We start from the raw sequence: 18,210 nt of genomic DNA, 5'->3' as shown, positions 1-18,210 counted from the left end.
AAAATAGCTTTCTGTGGTGTTCTGAAATGTTCCATCAATTGCTAACTAACTCTTATTAGTGATCAAATTAGCCTGTGTATTGCAGTGAGTCTTTGTTATTAGCTGAATTAGTCTGATTTATTATCGTTGTTGTTATTTCCGGTCAATTAACCTTGTTTATAATTTAAAGGCCAACATTGTATATTGTATAATGTGGAAGATTCAGAATTTAGCAGACATTCTTATCCAGAGCAACTTACGGTTAGTGAATCCATCTTAACATAGCTAGGTGAGACAGCGGCCTTGTCCGAAATCTGTCTTGCCTACTGCTTACTTAAACTACATACTATGTACTAATCGTACTACGTACTTTTTAGAATGTACTGTTTAGTAAAAACTAATACAGTAAGCTACAAGTATCAGCATACTAGTCTCATCCTACTGAGAATGTGTCATCTAATATACAGTTGTGTTGATTCCCTCCATACCTTCATTTTGGTACAGAGCTCCTCTCAGCTGATTATCAGCTGTGGTCAGATACATGTGGCTCTCAAAAGACAACTCTCTTCCTCAATAGTATGCAACAAATTCTACTAGATGAAAATTAGAAATGACTATGACATCCTGGCATTTAAAGCATAATACATTTTTGAAATTTCACCTACTATAATAAAAAAAAATTCACATGCCCAAAATGCCTACTATTTAGAACGCTAGTACGGGTATTTGGACACGACCAATGACATATCACAGTCATAGTAAGTACATTTTTTTCTTGATAAAAGTTGTTATAAGCCAAGTCAGTGTTGGCAAGAAAGACAAGTGTGAGTGGTAGGGTGGATTGAGAACATGTTTGCATGAATATGATGCATATCAAAATCCCTGTTGATGGCATAGAATGAAATATTACACAGTTAATAGTGTATCACATACAGTGCCTTGCGAAAGTATTCGGCCCCCTTGAACTTTGCGACCTTTTGCCACATTTCAGGCTTCCAACATAAAGATATAAAACTGTATTTTTTTGTGAAGAATCAACAACAAGTGGGACACAATCATGAAGTGGAACGACATTTATTTCAAACTTTTTTAACAAATCAAAAACTGAAAAATTGGGCGTGCAAAATTATTCAGCCCCTTTACTTTCAGTGCAGCAAACTCTCTCCAGAAGTTCGGTGAGGATCTCTGAATGATCCAATGTTGACCTAAATGACTAATGATGATAAATACAATCCACCTGTGTGTAATCAAGTCTCTGTATAAATGCACCTGCACTGTGATAGTCTCAGAGGTCCGTTAAAAGCGCAGAGAGCATCATGAAGAACAAGGAACACACCAGGCAGATCTGAGATACTGTTGTGAAGAAGTTTAAAGCCGGATTTGGATACAAAAAGATTTCCCAAGCTTTAAACATCCCAAGGAGCACTGTGCAAGCGATAATATTGAAATGGAAGGAGTATCAGACCACTGCAAATCTACCAAGACCTGGCCGTCCCTCTAAACTTTCAGCTCATACAAGGAGAAGACTGATCAGAGATGCAGCCAAGAGGCCCATGATCATGATGAACTGCAGAGATCTACAGCTGAGGTGGGAGACTTTGTCCATAGGACAACAATCAGTCGTATATTGCACAAATCTGTCCTTTATGGAAGAGTGGCAAGAAGAAAGCCATTTCTTAAAGATATCCATAAAAAGTGTCGTTTAAAGTTTGCCACAAGCCACCTGGGAGACACACCAAACATGTGGAAGAAGGTGCTCTGGTCAGATGAAACCAAAATTGAACTTTTTGGCAACAATGCAAAACATTATGTTTGGCGTAAAAGCAACACAGCTCATCACCCTGAACACACTATCCCCACTGTCAAACATGGTGGTGGCAGCATCGTGGTTTGGGCCTGCTTTTCTTCAGCAGGGACAGGGAAGATGGTTAAAATTGATGGGAAGATGGATGGAGCCAAATACAGGACCATTCTGGAAGAAAACCTGATGGAGTCTGCAAAAGACCTGAGACTGGGACGAAGATTTGTCTTCCAACAAGACAATGATCCAAAACATAAAGCAAAATCTACAATGGAATGGTTCAAAAATAAACATATCCAGGTGTTAGAATGGCCAAGTCAAAATCCAGACCTGAATCCAATCGAGAATCTGTGGAAAGAACTGAAAACTGCTGTTCACAAATGCTCTCCATCCAACCTCACTGAGCTCGAGCTGTTTTGCAAGGAGGAATGGGAAAACATTTCAGTCTCTCGATGTGCAAAACTGATAGAGACATACCCCAAGCGACTTACAGCTGTAATCGCAGCAAAAGGTGGCGCTACAAAGTATTAACTTAAGGGGGCTGAATAATTTTGATTGTTAAAAAAGTTTGAAATATCCAATAAATGTCATTCCACTTCATGATTGTGTCCCACTTGTTGTTGATTCTTCACAAAAAAATACAGTTTTATATCTTTATGTTTGAAGCCTGAAATGTGGCAAAAGGTCGCAAAGTTCAAGGGGGGCGAATACTTTCGCAAGGCACTGTACCTCTATGGTTGATGGTCTGTTTTATGTGTAGGTCGGTGTACATATTAGGACATATGCTACATCAGATATTTTAAGATTAGCATTTAGCATGTTGGATGCAGTTTTCTTTTGGATATCTGATGCAGCATGTGCTACCTAATATGTGCACCGCACAGGCCCTGTTCTTTTCTCACGTAATTGGATATGCAAGCTAGTAGATTCACAAAAACAAATGTTTGACCAAATACAATGCTATTTCTCTTTAAACAAATTAACAACAGACTTTACTGCACTGACACAAATGACTGATGATTGGTTGAAAGAAATTGCTAATAAGAAGATTGTGGGAGCTGTACTGTTTGATTTCAATGCAGCCTTTGCTATTATTGACCCTAACCTATTGTTGAAAAAACTTAGGTGCTATGGCTTTTCAACCTCTGTCATATCGTGGATTCAGAGCTATCTATCTAATAGAACTCAAAGGGTTTTCTTTAATGGAAGTGTTTCTAATGTCAAACATGTAAAGTGTGGTGTACCACAGGGAAGATCTCTAGGGCCTCTACTCTTTTCTATTTTTACCAATGACCTGCCACTGACATTAAACAAAGTATGTGTGTTCATGTATGCTGATGAGTCAACCATATACGCATCAGCAACCACAGCTAATGAAGTCACTGAAAGCCTTAACAAAGAGTTGCAGTCTATTTTGGAATGGGTGGCCAGTAATAAACTGGTCCTGAACATCTCTAAAACTAAGAGATTGTATCTGGTACAAATCATTCCTTAAGTGCTAGACCTCAGCTGAATCTGGTAATGAATGGAGTGGCTGTTGAACAAGTTGAGGAGACTAAATTACTTTACCTTAGATTGTAAACTGTCATAGTCAAAACATATAGATTCAGTGGTTGCAAAGATGGGGAGAGGTATAGCTATAATATAGAGATGCTCTGCTTTTTTGAAACCACACTCCTAAAAGCAAGTTCTGTGGGCTCTAGTTTTGTCTAATCTTGATTATTGTCCAGTCGCATGGTCCAGTGCTGCAAGGAAAGACCTTGTTAAGCTGCAGCATATTTTGGCATATTTTGCTCTTAATTGTAATCAGAGGACTGATATAAATACTATGCATGTCTCTCTTGGCAAAGAGTTGACGAGAGACTGACTGCAACACTTCTTCTATTTATAAGAAATATTAATGTGTTGAAAATCCCAAATTGTTTACAAAGTCAACTTACACACACGCTTATCCCACCAGACAGGCCACCAGGAGTCTTTTCATAGTCCCAAAATCCAGAACAAATTCATGAAAATGTACAGTAATATATAGAGCTCTTATTGCATGGAACATCCTTCCATCTCATATTGCTCAAATAAACAGCAAACCTGGTTTCAAAAGACGGATAAAGAAACACCTCGTGGCACAATGCCGCTCCCCTATTTGACATAGATAGTTTGTGTGTATGCATTGATATGTAGGTGTGCCTTTTTAAAAATGTACTGTGTGTAGTTCTGTCCTTGAGTTGTTCTTGTCTAATGCTGTTCTGTATTATGTCATTCTCTATTATGTTTCATGTTTTGTGTGGACCCTAGGAAGAGTAGCTTCTGCTTTTGCAACAGCTAATGGGGATCCTAATAAAATAACAAATACCAAATATGCCAACTAGCCAGTCTGCCCTCAAATTAAATGTAATAAAATGAATCAGTTATTTTTTTACAGTGAATCTGAAAAACACTATAATTTCGTTTTGGTGTTTGTACCCATTTAATATTATTATCTTCCTTGTTTCACCAAATTTGAGAGTGTGGTAAACTCGTAGTCTGTGGAGCACATTGTGAACTTAATGACTTTTCTCTATTGTTTGGCGTGTGTTCACAGAAGAAATACTACCAGATGCCACACACAATTACAGTCTGAGAGAATGTGTGTGTGTTCGGGATTATCTCATTTAGAGGCTTTTCAGTTGTCGCAGACTATTATTTTAGCGGCGCCCGCATTTACATAGAACTCTGAGGTAAATATAGCATTTTTCATTTGTATTGTATGAATGGGCTTCGGAAATTGCAGCATGTAATTAATTAAGTTCAGCAAACCTCCCTCTTCAGTGGAGTATCTAGCAGTACAAGTGTTTAAAGATTAAAGATATTGTCCATTCTGTCTATGACCTTTTTGTCAGCTCCAAGAATGGAAATGAAAAGGGAACATTTTACATGGAGGAGAGAAAAGGGGGGATGCTGTGGTGGCAGGAAAAGAGAACAGCGCAAAATGAATTATGCCTAAGGAGGCGGCAGTTGACAAAGCAAGTGTTTGAAAGTGTTTAATCAAACTCTTTAGACATGCAAGGCAGCCAAAACAAGTAAACGGCAAGCATTATAATTGACGAGGGTATAAAAGCGTTTGGTCTCATGTCTGATTGTGTGCATCACTTTCATTGTGGATTGTAATGGAGAGGGTGGGGCTGAGGATGGGGGTAGGGGTGGAGTGATGTTACTACAGTAGCGTTGGATGTTATGATTTCACCTCTCCGTGTCTTCCACACCTACGCAAGCACACGTGCACATGCAAATGCACGACACAAGACAGACAGATGTATGCAATCATACACCACATGCACACACGATTTATATGCAGTGTGGTCCAAAATGATTGGATCCCTTGGTAAAGATGAGTTAAAAAGACATAAAAATGAATATGCTGAGTGATAAAAACATGGGGAAATTATATTATTCTAAAACATTTTATGGGATTGGAGAACAAACACATTGGGAGAGATCTTACACCATTCCTCCACACATAATCTTTCTAGATCCATGATATCCTTTGCCTGCGCTTATGGACTGCGCTCTTCAATTCAAACCACAGGTTTTCAATGGGGTTCAAGTCCGGAAGGCGAGATAGCCATTGCAAAATGTTGATTTTATGTTCAAGCAATTTATGGGGTGAATTTTGATGTGTGCTTGGGGTTATCTTGTACCCGCCAGCCGATTAGTATACAGTATACTGTATACAAGATATGCATGTAACAGGGCGGCAGGTAGCCTAGTAGTTAGAGCGTTGGGCCAGTAACTGAAAGGTTGCTGGAAGATTCACTTGCGGCCAAGTTTCATCCTCCTGGCAGAGGCAGCCAGGTTTTTGGCAAAATACTTGGTAAAGTTCATGATGCCGTTGACCTTAACAAGTGTCCCAGGACCAGTGGAAGCCGAATAGCCCCATACCATCAAAGATCCACCACCATACTGTATAGTAGTGATTAGGTATTTTCTGCTTATGCATTGTTCTTTCCAAGGCCAAACCCACCATAGCAGATTTGTGGTAATGATACTTAGTTTGAATTGAATTGTAAGTATGTAGTCCAGTACATCACGTTCCACTCTGGATGAAAGCACATGACAAGTGAAAAGACTAATTATTATCTTTATCCCCGATCGCTCCCAGCGTTTGCTAATTGGATTGCGCAATAACACTTCAGTGCTCCCTCAAGGGAGCCTCAGTCGGACACATGAAACTACACCCCTTTTCTGATTCTGCGGGGAAAATTTGGTTGGCTGGTGAAAGTAGTATTGTAACACATATGACTTTAGATATCCCACTACAAGAAAAAGGGGGATACCTAGTCAATTGTTTAACTGAATGCTTTCAACTGAACTGTGTCTTCCGCAGTTAACCCAACCCCTCTGAATCAGAAAGGTGCAGGGGGCTGCCTTAATTAACATACTGTACACATCATTAGCGCCCAGGGAACAGTGGATTAATTACCTTGTTCAGGGGCAAAACAACAGATTTTTAACTTGTCAGCTCGGGCATTCGATCCAGCAACCTTTCGGTTACTGGTCCAACGCTCGTACCCGCCAGCCGATTAGAATACTGTATACAAGATATGCATGTAACAGGGCGGCAGGTAGTCTAGTAGTTAGAGCGTTGGGCCAGTAACTGAAAGGTTGCTGGATCGAATCCCCGAACTGACAAGGTAAAAATCTGTCATCCTGCCCCTGAACAAGGCAGTTAACCCACTGTTCCCCGGTAGTCCGTCATTGTAAATAAGAATTTGTTCTTAACTGACTTGCCTAGTTAAATAAGAAAGTTATGTGGATAGTCAGTAATTGTCATTAACTTATATATTGTATCGGCCTTCTGTAACAGTGTTTTCACAGGATAGGATACCTAAAAAAGGCATTTCCAAAGAAGTGTAATTTTGCAGCAGATTCTGATATCATGTCAATGTCACACAGGTGATTCTGCCAGCTGTCTTCGTCTGCCTGTCTCTCATCTTTTCCGTCATCATTCCCCCTTTTGCTGAGTACCCTAATCTGGAGCTGCAGCCATGGATGTACGGGCTGCCCCAAACGACATTCTACAGGTGAGCCATTGAAACATCATGCTCTCTGACTTTATAATCACACCTTTATCAGTACAGGTGAATATGCTGAGATTTGTATTGCATTTGTGTAAACGTAGCAAACTCAGCAGGGTAACCTGAGCAGGACAGATAGAAAGAATTATAAAAAAATATAAAGTCATTCTACTATGATGTTAAGAATAATGGGCATACTGTTTATCTGAATGCAGAAACCACATAGGTGATGGAGGTGGACCGCTCCTAGTACCAATGTTTGTAGGGACATTTTTTGGGGAAGACTTTGGCATATTGGAATGAATTTGACTGTGTCCCCAATGCCACCCTATTCTGTATATAGTGCACCAATATGGTGATATTTGGCACTGAGGTTTACTGTCTTTCTGGGGGAGAGTAGAGAGCAGTGGAGCAGTGTTCAAACTGACTGGGTAATAATCTGGCTTCGGCATTGACATGGAAGTACATGTCAGGATCCAATGTTTGAGCTCTGACTCGCATAATCTGTCAAAGAAATAAAGTTAAATTTGTATTAATCTCATGAGGAGACCTATAGCTGCCCATTTGATGGACAGAAGATATACATTCACTCACAGTAACACTAAGTTGAATCCCAGATGTCAAGGCATAATTAATTGTACACACTTTTAAGGATGCCATCTGAGCTCTGGTGTAGATGGACGGAAAATGGTGGAATCAGTTGCATAGCTGGTTTAACAATGGGTTTTTTCATCCTTGTTTAAGTGTCACAGAAAAACACTTATATTTACAGTGTCTATACAAGGACACCCTCAATCTAAACTGGATTTATTTTCTGCTGAGATTGAGGCTGTCCTAATATGGACACCATATATATTCTATGCATACTGTAACATATTGGCAAGTTGTTTTTTATACTTACAGTAACACAGATATTTTTTGAGAATTTCTTGCATTGCATTTTGGGGTTTGCTTATAAAATACATTAAAATAAATAGAAGTAATGTGAAAAATCCCTCCTCCTGCTCATTGATATTCTACGGAGGTTTGCTTATTTTATTCAGGGGAGATCATTGTAATAGATTGATCCAGTTGGACGGTTTAAACAGAACTATCAGGCTTCTAGCATGTTGCTATGGAAATCACAGGTATGTTTTTTTTTCCTGTCTAGAGATTCACCTTCTTAGCATTGTCTTATGTCTGATATCGCAATGATTCCGCCTGCACTGTCAGTTGAGGGACGAGAGACTCATAGCAGTGACTCCACCTAACTATTTAAATGGTTGCTATGGCAATTGCGGGTATATGCCTTTTTCTCTGGCTAGAGTTTCACCTTCTTAGTTGAAGTTAGACTAAAGGCAGTGAGTCTTAACTGCAATTGTTACACACACAGAGTTTATGTTATGTTCATCAGAACAACCAGAAACTAGCCTTGGTATGTGTCACCATTAGCAAGCTGAAGTTTTTTCACTTCTCTGACATTGTCTGTGGTCAATTACTGCACATAGTCTTCCCCGTGAATTATTTTAAGACACTTCCCTTTGTGATGTCTGGAAAAGCCACAACAGGCTCGATCCTGTTCTATACAGACAGAGAGAGTATATAGTACAAGCTCCAGCTAAAATAGTCAATGTCAATTAAACGTGCCCTGGAAATTTGGCAAATTCAGGTTAAAACGGCTGGTTTAAAAAGCAATTGTTATGCTCCTAATGTTTAAAATGAACATGAATAACATCATGTCTATGCCGTGCAATTTAATGCAACTTCATATCCCTTAATAATGGAGTATTTGAACAGTATGGTCGAACATTGATGACACTTTTCGATTCAAACATAAACATGATTAGGCTTGTCCCATGAACAAAATATTCTTAAGACTTAATTTCTTTAAAAATGTGATATCCATACAATGCGTCTCTCAGATGAGAGGGGAGTTGAAAGGAGTGAGTTGAATGTGCAATCTGATCCCTACTCCATGATATTTAAGTTAAAGTTAATCCATCTGACATGGAGTGGAGGTTATACAACCAAAGTAATGATGAGAAACCATTCTTTCTTCCAAGGCAGTCTTACGAGAAAGCAACCACTTTATTTTACACTCAAGGAAACACATATTTCCTGCCAGAGCATTATGCCTCTTCAATAAATAGCCATATTTTATTTCAGAGAGTGGGCGTCGGCTACATTAGTATTACAACACTCAGATCTGCATTATTTGTTCTAATTCATTGCATCTAAATTGACTATTACTACTACTGTAAGATTTTCTCTTTCAGTACATAAACCAAGATTAACCTAAGATTAGTTCTAGTGTGTCTCTGTGTTCATTCTGTCCCCCCAATAGTCTTGTTACCTTGAATAATTGTTCATCCCAGTTTGTGTCCCAAATCACACCCTATTCCAAATATAGTGTACTGCCCTGGTCAAAAATAGATCACTGTAAGGGAATAGGGTGCTATTTGGGACATATTCCCAACTATCATTAATGGTAAAACAGATGGCTGAGCATAATCCATTTTTGCAATCAACCACTTCGATTTCTCTCCTCGCTTATGGCGGAGGAAATTATATACTTTAGACTGACCTTCATGAGAGATAAATGAGCCTATAAACGTTGTACTAATCCCATTGGCCAGCAGTCACCACGCTGGACCCTAGTTATGATCTTTATGAAATGCTGTGTTTTTAGAGCCAAGATAAAGAGCAGAGTTTGTGTATACATTGATTTGTAAACTGTCTGTTTTCCCTCCAGGCACATAAGTACCGTAGAGTGCTCTGATGTAAACAAACAGATGGAGCATACTGTATGCACACGTGCACACACACACCACACATATATACACACACACGCGCGCACGCGAGCGCACACGCACGCACACACACACACACACAGAGTTTATGTTATGTTGACATTTGCTCCATTCAGAATGCCAAGAGCTTTTCTCATCCACACCTGCTAAGTGGTATGTTTTCATTTGGAAATGTAATGTTCTCAACAAAATGCCAGTGCCCTAAAATTATTACTCTGTCATCCTTCATTACACTAATCACGGTTGCATGTTAGCTGGGTATCTTGTACTACTTTAAATAAAACAATACAATATACACTCCTGTTGATCTAATTTCCTTTTGGCCAATTTCTCTCTCTGGTGATGGAAATACTGTAAATATACCCATCCTCCTAATCTTGGTTGATTCAGTGAGCCAAGCCCTTAGTGACCTAATCAAATCCCGATTACAGTATCTAGTCCAGTAACTTAAACCCCCAAAGTTCCACCAGGATAGAACTAATGATGCCGAAGGAGATGGCTGCCATTTTACGCTCCCGTAACCAATTGTGCTATTGTGTATGTTTTTTTGCGTTATTTGTAACTTATTTTGTACATAATGTTTCTGCCACCGTGTCTTATGACCAAAAAGAGCTTCTTGATATCAGGGCAGCGATTACTCACCACGTACTGGAGGAATTCTTCTTCTTCGACGAGTTGGATGGGAAGGATTTACTTCGGACGCCGACATGGCCCTCATCCCTGTCATTTGCAGGAGGAAAAGGCAGAGATAAGGTGGACGACGGTCCGGGTGCCTTGTAAGGATCCGTCGCCGAGAGGGTAATCTACCTTTACCATCGGTCCTGTTAGCCAACGTACAATCAATTGATAATAAAATAGACGAACTACGAGCACGTATATACCCTACCAACGGGACATTAAAAACTGTAATATATTATGTTTCACCGAGTTATGGCTGAACGACGACATGATTAACATATAGCTGGCGGGTGTTAAGCTTTTTCGTCAGGATAGAACAGCAGCCTCTGGTAAGACAAGGGGCGATGGCCTGTGTATATTTGTAAACAAAAACTGGTGCATGAAATCTAAGGAAGTCCAAAGGTTTTGCTCGCCCTAGCAAGAGTATCTCATGATAAGCTGTAGACTACACTATCTACCAAGAGAATTTACATCTATATTTTTCGTAGCTGTCTATATACCACCGCAGGCCGATGCTGGCACTAAGACCGCACTCAATGAGCTGTATACGGCCATAGGCAAACAGGAAAATGCTCCTAGTGGCTGGGGACTTTAATGCAGGGAAACTCAAATCCGTTTTACCTAATCTCTACCAGCATGTTAAATGTACAACCAGAGGGAAAAAAACTCTAGACCACCTTTACTCCACACACAGAGACGTGTACAAAGCTCTCCCTCACCCTCCATTTGACAAATATGCCCATAATTCTATCCCCCTGATTCCTGCTTACAAGCAAAATCTAAAGCAGGAAGCACCAGTGACTCGGTCAATAAGAAAGTGGTCAGATGAAGGAGATGCTAAGCTACAGGACTGTTTTGCTAGCACAGACTGGAATAGGTTCTGGGATTCATCCAATGGCATTGAGGAGTATACCACCTCAGTCATCAGCCTCATCAATAGGTGCATCGACGACGTTGTCCCCACAGTGACAGTACATACATATCCCAATCAGAAGCCATGGATTACAGGCAACATCTGCACTGAGCTAAAGGGTAGAGATGCCGCTTTCAAAGAGTGGGACTCTAACCCGGAAACTCATAATAAATCCTGCTATACCCTCCAACAAACCATCAAACAGGCAAAGCATCAATACAGGACTAAGATTGAATTGTACTACACCAGCCTCGACGCTCATCGGATGTGGCAGGACTTGCAAACTATTACAGATTACAAAGGGAAGCACAGCCGCGAGCTGCCCAGTGACACAAACCTACCAGATGAGCTAAATTACTTGTATGCTCGCATCGAGGCAAGCAACATGCATGAGAGCACTAGCTGTTCTGGACGACTGTGTGATCATGCTCTCCATAGCCAATGTGAGTAAGACCTTGAAACAGGTCAACATTCACAAGGCCGCAGTGCCAAATGTATTACCAGGACGTGTACACCGAGCATGCGCTGACCAACTGGCAAGTGTCTTCACTGACATTTTCAACCAGTCCCTGACTGAGTCTGTAATATCAACAGGTTTCAAGCAGACCACCATAGTCCCTGTGGCCAATAACAATAAGCTACAGGCCAATAACAATAAGGTAACCTGTTTAAATGACTACCGACACGTAGCACTCACGTATGTAGCCTTGAAGTGCTTTGAAAGGCTGGTCATGGCTCTCATCAACACCATTATCCCAGAAACCCTAGACCCACTCCAATTTACATATCGCCCAAACAGATCCTCACTTGATGCAATCTCATTTGCACTCAAACCAGTCCCTGACTGACCTGGACAAAAGGAACACTTAAGTGAGAATGCCATTCATTGACTACAGCCCAGCTTTCAACACCATAGTGCCCTCAAAGCCCTAAGCTAAGGACCATGGGACTAAACATCTCCCTCTGCAACTGGATCCCGGACTTCCTGGTTGTCCGCCCCCAGGTGGTAAGGGTAGGGAACAACACACCCGCCACACTGATCCTTAACAAGAGGGCCCCTCATGGGTGCGTGCTCAGTCCCCTCCTGTACTCCCTGTGGAACAGGTTGAGAGCTTCAAGTTCCTTGGTGTCCACATCACCAACAAACTATCATGGTCCAAACACACTGACAGTCGTGAAGAGGGCACGACAAAGACTATTCCCTCTCAGGAGACTGAAAAGATTTGACATGGGTCCTCAGATCCTCAAAAGGTTCTAAGGCTGCACCATCGAGAGCATCCTGGCTGGTTGCGTCACTGCCTGGTATGGCAACTGCTCAGCCTCCGACCACAAGGCACTACAGAGCGTACGGTCAAGTACATCACTGGGGCCAAGCTTCCTGCCATCCAGGACCGCTATACCAGGCGGTGTCAGAGGAAGGCCCTAAAAATTGCCAGACTCCAACCACCCTAGTCATAGACTGTTCTCTCTGCTACCGCACGGCAAGCGGTACCAGAGCGCTAAGCCTAGGTCTAAAAGGCTTTGTATTCTACCCACAAGCCATAAGAGTCCTGAACAGCTAATCAAAGGGCTAACCAGACCCCTCTTTTACGCTGCTGCTACTCTCTGTTTATAATCAATGCATAGTAACTTTAACTCTACATGTACATATTACCTCGACTAACCGGTGCCCCCGCACTTTGACTCTTTACCACTACCCCCTGTATATAGCCTCTCTTGTTATTTTACTGCTGCTGTTTAATTATTTGTTTATTTTATTTTCAATTTTTCACTTATCAGTTTTTTTACTTCACACTCATTGTTGGTTAAGGGCTTGTAAACATTTCACGGTAAAGTCTACACCTGTTGTAATCGGCGCATGTGACAAATGCATTTTGATTTGACTTGGTCAACTGTTTTGAGCATGGACTGCCTGACATTCGGCTCTTACAGCCACAATGCTTCATTTTGCTTTTCAGTCAACGGCAGACCCACCCCTTGGTTCCTTATCAAGCTGAGATGTGGGATCGGAGAAATGTTTGTTATTGTGGGGACTGGAGATGTTTTATTTCTCCAAGATGGCGGGCAATTAAAAGATTAGATGATTGCTTTGGATTATGTTGATAATTAGCCCTCCTGTAAGGCATAGTGTTAGAGTCTAACTAACAAGGTCCAATTTCATTACAGCAATGATGGACCGCCAAATAATACAGAGGTTGCTCAAGTGGTGGACTCTTTGGTGAATAATCCTGGGTTTGGGACTCGCTGCATGGCTAACAACCCTATACCGTGAGTATGACCAGCGGCCATTTTGACACACCTCTCCCTCCCTCCATGTTATTACTGCATATGTTTTGTTTGCAGTGTTTCTCCTGCTAGATTGCCCATAAAGTTCTCAATTTTGAACAGTGGAGAAGGGTGCAAAGCACATAATCAAATTTGATAAAGTGTTGTTCAAGTGTTTATTAGTTGTATGCCATATAGGCCCAAATCGTCCTCTAGCTAGCCCAGACCCCCCTCTGCATTTGTGGAGATGGAAATGGAAAGGGAGATTCAATTGGATATGGTTACCCTCTGAAATGCTTGGTGCAAATGTCCCCACATTGTTTACTTTACTTTATTACATTTATTTTTGCAGGGACAATGCACATGAATCCAAATTTCAGGAGTGAATGTTTTAGCCATCTGGAACATTTTCTAACATAGTCCCTGGGCAGGTTATTCAAAACACTTAAAAAGACAAATGCAGACAGACAATAAGTGCATACAGAGCAACATGTGACAAGCAACACTTAGCACGTGGACAGATACTCGTATCCAATGATTTCAGATCTCAAAAGTGCATGCAGGGTAGGGGGTAGGTGTCAATATGGAATTGGGCAAACATCTCCCCCATTGGCACATTTTTTTACCTCAATAAATCAATTCAAATTTTGTTTTCACCAAATCTGAAGCTGAACCTGGTCGATTTGGAAACATTTTTGTTTTGATAAAATCTGAAGTTGCGTATCTCATGCAGGATAATTCCTCAAGAGACTACATTCCGTTTTATTCTTACATGTTCTGACACAATATCCATGCAGTGAAGAAAACCATCGAATAAATCCTAAATATCGATTGCGTACAACCGAAGGCATATACACGGTATCGTATATGGTTGAGATGAAACAATACACGTTTACGGCATCATTCTAAGTTATTTAGCACAATTTATTTGATATATTCATTCAGTCGTTCTGAGGTTCTCGGAGGTGAGTGTTTTTTGGGATTGTGCAGATTTGCCTTGTTTTACGGTTAGGGGGTTGGAATAAGATTGTCAATAGTAAGTGAACCTGATATCTCATAACTGCTCCATCTCCTCTCTGTCAAGCCCGATCATGTTCAACATGCTTTATCAAGCTGTTCTGCTTCCCTAACTCTTCAGCCGGCGCACTAACAACACTTACCGTGCCTCCCTGTTTTAGATAAGGAGACTTCTATGCTGTAGTTGTGTTGACAACGTCATTTTTCATCTACCGTTGCTGACGAATGAAAACCTCTCATCTCCAAAACAGAAATGTTTCAGTAAATTGAAAAAAAGAATCCATATTTTCCCATTAACGAGCATACAGTGAAACTTTTATGGACCTTCAGGAGCTATTTTCCTAGAGTCATGGAATGTTCAGAGTACATTGAGTGGAGTGACTGCGTTCAATACAAAATAAAAAGGTTTTCATTAGAGAGCGACGCTACGTTTAAAAAGAGCTAGACTTAAACAGGTATTCTAAAACTGTGTAAGTAGGTGTACTGTATACATGCTTGAATTTGAATGTTATGTCTTTCTGATGATAACTGTTGAGAAATCCCCTGCCAAGGCATGATATTTCCTGTTTTGATTCTCATGGTTAGTCATCTTCATCATCATCTTCATCACCATCATCACCCCCACCCCCCTTTCTCCAGGAATCTCCCGTGTGTCCCCATTGATTCTAAATGGACCACTCCCTCAGTGGAACCCTCTATCAACAACATCTTAATCAACGGGACCTGGAGCATGGCCAACCCTTCCCCTAACTGCCAGTGCAGCACTCCTCAAAAGACTATCATGCTGCCAGATTGCCCACCTGGAGCCGGGGGGCTGCCTCCCCCTCAGGTTAGTCCACAATCTGTCAACCCCAGGTCTGCTTGTAACATAATGGTTTCCAATAGAAATACTTGACCTCTGGCCTGAAATGTGTGTTTAACATGGCAACCTGTGTTGGACCTGAAGACTTGTATTAGCGCCCCGAACTAATGCTTAAGCTTTTAGCTCTGCCAGCTAAAAGAGCAGGCTTCAAACTCCAGATGGTCAAATTGGTGCAGTGACCCAGGTGCAGTGAGGGGGAGGTCAAAGGAGGGTGAAGTGTAACATAGTTGATTCAGTGTGCGCTGTATCTACAGTCCTGCAATGGCAATGTAGGTGTCTGAAATTGAAGTTATCATCTTCGCCTCCAAAGTTTTTATTGTGAAAGCATGTTTACCAAAGTATCCCATTACAATGGATAATACTTATTGCATGCTATACTTTACTCTATATCCCCTCCATGATGGATCCACCTTACAAATCAATCCATCCAATTAGTGGATCCACTAATGGAACCAGAACCAGGATATTACATGACCATTAACCACATTAACTACTTTACCAGGGTCAGCTAGAGTGTATATATCCAGCTAAACATGGATGTCCAGCTGGGACAATGTAACCATTGAAGTTAGACAGCTTTATTGTATCCATGTTACTATTGTCTCATGTCTTCCTCAATAGCCTTAGGGCTGGTCTTAAGAAAAAAATGTATGTTGAGATAATGTCGCACTACTCTTTTTCTGGCATCCTTTGAACTCTGACCTCTCTCAGATCATCCCTTTTAGCCAACCCCTCTTGGAGAGTGGGTGCAGGTTAGCGCTGAGCTTGCAGATGTCCGACCCCTCCCCTATAACTTCCAAGGCCTGGGATTTCCCTGTGTGTCTCTTGGAAATCAAAGGCAATGTTTTATAAGCCATTACCCTAACAACATACATGGCCAAATGCAGGACCCCATTGAGTCTTAAACCTGACTGTGATCAATGAGGTGGGTGGCCCCGCTGGTCACTGGGCATGCTGAGAGGAATGAGTGGGCTCCCCCCCCCCCCCCCCCACACACACACACACAGTTCCCCGAGAGCTGCCCCCCAATCATCTGAGATCCTCCTCCCCACCCACATGCTCCAACAAAATGAACAAAAGAGAAAAAAGACAAAGGAAAATAGTAAACAGCAATGCAAAAAAACAAAAGTCATCAAGGACAACAAAAATCATAATAGCAAGGCCAACTGAATTGGTTTGACTGCGTGTATGTATTTACATGTGTGTATGTGTGTGTATGTCCGTGTATATGCACGTGTGTGCTTTTGAATGAGTGTGTGTGTATATGCATGTGTACATGCATACAAACACCTGTATGGCATCAGCCTCAGGCAGGCAAGCATTAGATGTAACAACGTTGCCACTCAGTTTTATTCAAATATACTTTTTGTATTGTTTTATTTTGACTTTATTTTTTGACCATCATTCTATGCCCCGCCCAGCAGCTCCACTCCCACTTGCCTCCAATTCCACATCCCAACCCTCAGCTCCCCTCAGCCCATTCCACCTATCCCTGCTGGCCACCCTCTTTGAATTTCTACACACCATATATCTTTCAATTGTGCTATGATGTTTAACAACTTGAATCTATCTAATCGAACAGAATCCACATCAACAAACATTGACTTGAATAGGAAATACCATTCTAATACTCCAATACCTTGAATGATATTGAAAACGATACAAAATTGATGGACGGGAACTGGTGTATTCTAGCTTTTAGTGGAAATGGCTTTTGGTGTTTACACAAGGTGTGTTCTCAGTGGGTGAATTCTGGATTATTATTTAAGGAATGTGAGATGAGAGAGAAAGAGAGAGATGAGAGTCTGAGTGAGCCAAGTGATCTTGGTAATGTACCCACCATAGACTGATAGATAAAAGTCCAATATAGAGGGAAATAGGTAGACAGACGAAATGCTTTTTGTTACTTTCTAGGGTGGTTCATGCTTGGCTTGTAACAATCATTCATGTCTTGAGATGAGCATTTTCTGTTCTATTGGGTTTCAGGAAATAAACAATGTTATAAGAAAATATGTTGCACTCTAGCAACAGGTTGAATTGAAATGACAAACACCAGTTAATTAAATTAAGCTTGATTTAAAGAAGTTAATGATATCACTCCTGGTTATACTTACGCACACAAGTTATAATAACCTATAGAGCTTTGCCGCAAACGATCAAAACCACTAAAAGCAACATTTTGTTATACAGTTGTTAAACTGTTGTTATACAGTACCCAGTGATTTAATTGACTGATTATTTGACTTTTTTCTCTGGTGGCTTAGGAACATGTGAATCGAAAGTCAATATCCCACATTTGCAAACAAAAACTAAAACCAATTATTTCAGTCATGCTTTTCAAGACACATTCATCGACAGATAAACACTCTGGATGTGACAGACATGACCTTCACGTGATTCTGGGACTTTGTATTGCCAGCTACATCATGTGCCTGTCCATATACCAGCTGGGAGAGATACTATGTACTCCTTGAGAGGGAGCATCAACACCGTACTGGTGAGGAGGTTCTGGTGGTTGATTTGATGTGAGGTTACAGCCGATGTTGAGTGGTCGACATAGTTCATCACCCACCTGGATGGTAAATTCAGTTGATCAAAACCGAAAATAGGGGTGAGAAATCAAATACGGTAGATGTATGAAATGACATCAACCATGACAGAGGAGTAAGGAGTGACACTTTAAGCCAGCAGCGCTAAGCGAAGGTGTGGTGCCAACGCGTTGGCTTTTCGACAGCGACTGTTCCTCCGTTTATTCCCCTTTTTTCCCCCTCAGTGGAAGTTAAATGTCAGAGAGACGGATGTAGTACTTACCCAGTTTGCAAACAAGTATCCAAAAGCACAGTCTGAGAAAT

At 41.1% G+C, this 18,210-nt stretch overlaps 1 protein-coding gene across 2 annotated transcripts in view; it reads left to right on the top strand.

The window, feature by feature from the left end:
• Window positions 1-18,210, top strand: part of LOC109896499 (phospholipid-transporting ATPase ABCA1-like) — a 296,174-nt gene that overhangs the window by 173,979 nt on the left and 103,985 nt on the right. For both annotated transcript variants that reach the window (XM_031832341.1, XM_031832340.1), the window contains 3 exons: window positions 6,713-6,840; window positions 13,381-13,482; window positions 15,136-15,325. In XM_031832341.1, coding sequence (XP_031688201.1) covers window positions 6,713-6,840; window positions 13,381-13,482; window positions 15,136-15,325 — 420 coding nt within the window. The remainder of the gene's footprint in view (window positions 1-6,712; window positions 6,841-13,380; window positions 13,483-15,135; window positions 15,326-18,210) is intronic.

This window comes from Oncorhynchus kisutch, linkage group LG9, assembly GCF_002021735.2.
Source record: "Oncorhynchus kisutch isolate 150728-3 linkage group LG9, Okis_V2, whole genome shotgun sequence".
Classification (NCBI taxonomy): domain Eukaryota; kingdom Metazoa; phylum Chordata; class Actinopteri; order Salmoniformes; family Salmonidae; genus Oncorhynchus; species Oncorhynchus kisutch.
The sequence above is the reverse complement of the archived record's forward strand: the minus strand, read 5'-3'. Positions and strand labels throughout refer to the sequence as shown.